The 4,926-nt window shown below is 43.0% G+C and overlaps 1 protein-coding gene across 1 annotated transcript; it reads left to right on the top strand.

Moving 5' to 3' along the window:
• Positions 1-345: 345 nt before the first annotated feature.
• Positions 346-1,263, top strand: LOC137835015 (uncharacterized). The gene has a single exon (XM_068643308.1). It carries the CDS (start codon positions 346-348, stop codon positions 1,261-1,263), a length of 918 nt encoding a protein of 305 aa, XP_068499409.1.
• The last annotated feature ends 3,663 nt before the right edge of the window (positions 1,264-4,926 follow it).

Below are 4,926 nucleotides of genomic sequence, written 5' to 3'. Positions count from 1 at the left end.
CCATTTGTCTCTGTGTTGTAGGAAATCATCACGGGAGAAGGAGCAAGTCCGAAGGCTCATGTTCCACCGTTCAAAGAGACGCACGAAGGTGTTCGAGTTCCGGCAGGAACATTTGGCGCCCACCGTGGGACCGTCTAAAACGATTGTCCCACCTCAAGAAGTCTGAGTTTCGAAGTTGCTGGGAGTAAGGATTGCGAAGGTTTATCAAGATCTTAACAGGTTTCACCGAAGATCTTGGGGTTTCGTTCGGTTTTCACCGAAAATCTAGAAGGTTAGTTGAGTTTTCATCAAGAAGGTTCTAGAATCTGCCAAAAACCGTCCAAGATTCTTCAAGAAACGACGAAGATGAGGAATACCAGACAGAGTTCAACTGCAAATGAGGGAGAGGGGAACTTGACCTTGCAGCAGGTTATGGAGATGATGCAAAGCCTCCAAGAATCTGTGGTTGCATCTAGAGCTGAGCAGGAGCGAATCCAGATGGATTTGGCAGCCTCGCAGTCAATGAACGAAGAACTGCACCGAACGAATGAGGAACTGCGCCGCGAGTTGCGCAGTCAGGCTGAGTATCGCGAGGCAGGGGAGCGCGAGTGCTTTACGCCTCCCAGGGAGTTTCCCATTCCATTCTCACAGGAGATCATGGACATAGCCATACCAACTACGTTCGTGGGCCCGAAGGTGGTTTTCACGGGCTCGGAGGATCCTAAAGCTCACCTCACTGCGTTTCACACGCAGATGATGCTAGTAGGTGGTACTGATGCCGTTAAGTGCAAACTGTTCATGAGTACCTTGATGGGAACAACAATGGAGTGGTTCATCAGTCTCCCTGATGGCCACATCACTTCATTTGCACAGTTGACCAAGATGTTCAGGGAACAGTATATAGCAAACCGTGCCCCTCCTCCCAACTCTTACGATCTTTTCGACGTAAAGCAATACCAAAGGGAGACGCTGAAGGATTTTGTTAACAGGTTTGGAGCACAGGTGGTGAGGGTTAACACCACTGATGAGTCAATGATAGTGCATGCATTCAAGAAGAGGATCAGTCCTGGACCTTTTAGTGAATCGCTCATAAGGAGCCACCCCAAGACGTTCGCAGAGATTAGGCGTCGTGCAGTGGCGCACATCGCAGTTGAGGGGGAGGTGAATGAGAAGCGTGCCAGCGCTTCACCCTGCACACCCGTGAGCACCATCGCGTGCCCCGCCTCTGAGGGTGCACGAGGCCACGACGAGCAAAAAGAACCAGGGGAGGAAGCGGCCTTATGAGCCGAGGAAGCCTCAGGACAAAGAGCGTGTCAGGGAGAATAGGCCGGCACGACACAACTTTGTCATAGAGTTGAGGGACCTAATCGCTATCCCAAACATAGCGGATAGGTTGAGAGCACCAGGAAAGACTGATAAGGTGTTGGGGCCTCACAAGGACGCATGGTGTGAGTTCCACCAGGCGTTTGGGCACACCATCAACAACTGCCTAGCGCTGGGGCATCAGCTGGACGAGTTGGTGAAGTCTGGTTTTCTTAAGGACTACCTGGCGGGGCCACCTTAGGGTTTCCAAGGGAAGCTGCATGCATGGCACGTGATAGTTAGGGCACCCCCAGAACGGATGACCTTAGAGATTTGGTGCACAAGTTGGTACCCAGGTGACCATTCAAACAGCAGAACTGGTCCACGAAAGGTGGGTCCCATACAACACACTAGTCATTAGTAGGGGGAAGCCTAAGTCATAGGGTGCCCATGCATGTTGTGTGGATTGCGCCATTGGGCGCGACACGAGTAAAGAGTATTGGAAGCCGCGAATGCCCGTTAGGGTTAGGGTTTCCAAGGGAAGCTGCATGCATGGCACGTGATAGTTAGGGCACCCCCAGAACGGATGACCTTAGAGATTTGGTGCACAAGTTGGTACCTAGGGGACCATTCCGTTAGAGGTTGCACTCCACTAAGGGAGCCTTACACGCTAGATTACACTAAGACTGGGTAATAGCGGCGCAAGGGCATTCCCCCATAAATCCTAAATGCGGGTAACGGAAATAGAGGAACCCTAGACTATATAAAGGGTAGTAAGAAAACCCACAAGGTACGCAATTTCTGAGACTAGAACTATTACACTCACATACTGTTTCTTAGCCCTAAGATTGAGTTAAGCGTCGGAGTGCAAACGACCTCTAGGGCGCCCCTTTGTCTTTGCAGGTACGGAGTGTTTCGATCCAGGAAAGCACGAACCAAGGCAGAGAGAAGCTAGCGTGTGATCATCGTTAGAATCCTCCGGCAAGCGAGTCAACCGACAAGAACATGTAGGACTCGCTTTAACGCCTTCCAATGTGAGTAAATCAGTTCCTCCATGAATCGACTTATGATGTCGACACTTAATGAAAGATTCGGCCTCGTGCATGTGAGATAACAAAGGCTTCCTACCAAACTCCTGTATCTACTTGCATTGACACGTTCTCCTCCATCGAACTTTGAGAGTTTTGCACCTAGTTCCATTGGTATTGATACTGGGTTGCAATTTTCCATCTTGTACATCTTTAAAATCTCTTTTACATATGTCTCCTGTGATACAATACCTGTCTTTTTTTGTATAACCTCCAAACCAAGGAAAAAATTCATCAATCCCAAATTTGTCATTTCAAATTCTCGTTTCATTGTTCCCTTAAACTCTTCAATAATCTCATTATTGTTACCCATAAAAATGAGATCATCAACATAAAGAGCAACAAATATCATGTTACCTCCACTGTTCTTTGCATAAAGAGCATGCTCGTAAGAAAATTGCTTGTACCCGTTCTCCTTGAAGTATGTATCGATACGAGTATTCCATGCCCGCAGTGCTTGCTTCAACCCGTAAAGTGCCTTCTTCAATTTTAGCACCTTCTTCTCTTCTTCGATTTTCATGTACCCGAGTGTTTGTTCGATGTAGACCTCTTCTTCAAGCACACCATTCAAGAATGCCGCCATGACATCCATTTGAAATATCGACCATTTAAATTGTGTCGCTTAGGAAATGAGTAATCAAATTGTCTCCATTCTTACAACGGGAGCAAACACCTCATCATAGTCGATTCCTTCTTTTGTTTGTATCCTTTTGCAATGAGTTGTGTCTTGTACATCTATGTCTCACCTTGAACATTCATCTTTTTCTTGAATACCCACTTCACACCAATGGGTTGACTTCCCTCTGGCAATTCTGTTAACTCCCATGTGTTGTTGCGGTCAATCACTTTAATCTCATCATCCATTGCAGTTTGCCACTTCTTGTCTCGCACTGCCTCTTCAAAGCTAATATTTCCCGCATCTGCCAAGAGACATACAAGGTGTATCTCATTTTTCGAATCATACAAATCTTACAAACTTCACATTTTAGGTTTTCGTGGTCCATCTTCATCATCGGTAATTTTGGAATTTATACTTGTTGGTGCAACGACTGATGATTCTCCAACTTCAATCATAACCTCTGAAAAATTGTTCCAATCCCACTCGCTCACTTCATTTATTCGCACATCATGACTCACCATCACCTTCTTTCTTATCGCGTCAAGGAGCTTGTATCCTTTTGTCTTTTCATCATACCCAATAAAAATGTACCTTTTGCTTTTGTCAGAAGTAATAATTGTCCCTAAGGACGAATATCGATCCCACAAGGAACAGTGAATTATCGAGTACAATAATCGCTAAATATAAAAACAGAACAATTAAAAGAGTTTTGAATTAATTGTGTTGGCATTGATCAATAAGAAAACAGAAAAAGAATTAGTTGTTTCCATTGGAAAAATAAGGATTAGTTTCATCTCTCTCACTCTCAAGTATTTTGATTAGCATGTCAATATTAAGTTCTTTGATTGAAATTGATGCCCGTATAAAAATCATTTATATCGATTCCTCGCATATAAAATCCTTAAGAATGTCCCCTAACTATCGATTCCTCGCATAATTATAAGAACAACTTAGAACGAAGCTCAGACATTTAATAGCAATTAACATTTCAATTCTATTCCTAGCACTCAAATATGTTAAGTATTGTTGTTTAGGTCCGAACCCTAAAAATACCTCCTGGTCAGATTTAAGATTCTCAATTTGTCACGGAAAATTAAAAGTAAAACAACAATACAAATCATCAATCAAGAACTAAATATTAATATATAAGATATCACCTCAATACATAAGAGTTTGAGCAGATTACTCCCAATCCCAAAGGATAGAATTAGCCACGCATACTTCTAGCACCTTTCATTCTCCCAATTTGGTTACAATTCACTCTATGGTGTTTTCCTCTCAATCTGGCACACTAAGGTTGAGCCTCTAGCCCTCTATTTATCCTAGTTTTCTAAGGTTGCTTCTTCTGTCGCGCTAATGGGCTAAATGATAAAACATAAAAAAGGCCTAATCTTTCTTTGCATCTTTTTCCATTCTGGGACCTTCCGGCTTTATCTTTTTAGCTCAAATTATTCTCCTTTATTTCAAATCTTCAATCTTCCCTAGAAATTTGCAATTAACACCAAATTTGGGAATAAAATGCTCTTATTCAAATAAAGCTCACAAAAATGTAAAAAGGTATAAATTCATAAATTAGAGATTATTTTATATGTAAATTAGGAATAAATCCTCATAAGTGCCTATATTTTAATATAAAACATTACTGAAATTAGGCACTTATAAAAAATGTCGGCTTTTGTCCGCTCCATGCCTCTTATGGTGTTTGATAATCTAACTTCACATGTGGACATCGGTTTTGCACATAGATGGCGCATTGCACAACTTTCACCAAAATTCCTTTGGCATCCATTTGCTCTTAAGCATTGATTGAACCATGTCGAGAATGTTCCAGTTCTTCCTCTCGACCACACCATTTTGTTGAAGAGTGTACGGTGCGGTTAAAAATCACCTTATGTATTGTTCCTTGCAATACTCCATGAAAGTCATTGAAGTATACTC

This window comes from Phaseolus vulgaris, chromosome 11, assembly GCF_000499845.2.
Source record: "Phaseolus vulgaris cultivar G19833 chromosome 11, P. vulgaris v2.0, whole genome shotgun sequence".
Classification (NCBI taxonomy): domain Eukaryota; kingdom Viridiplantae; phylum Streptophyta; class Magnoliopsida; order Fabales; family Fabaceae; genus Phaseolus; species Phaseolus vulgaris.
Note: the sequence above shows the minus strand (reverse complement) of the source record. Positions and strands in the feature narration are given on the sequence as shown.

What these genes read in the sequence shown, in the direction of transcription:
- LOC137835015 (XM_068643308.1), top strand. Translation starts at nt 346, where the DNA reads ATGAGGAATACCAGACAGAGTTCAACTGCAAATGAGGGAGAGGGGAAC.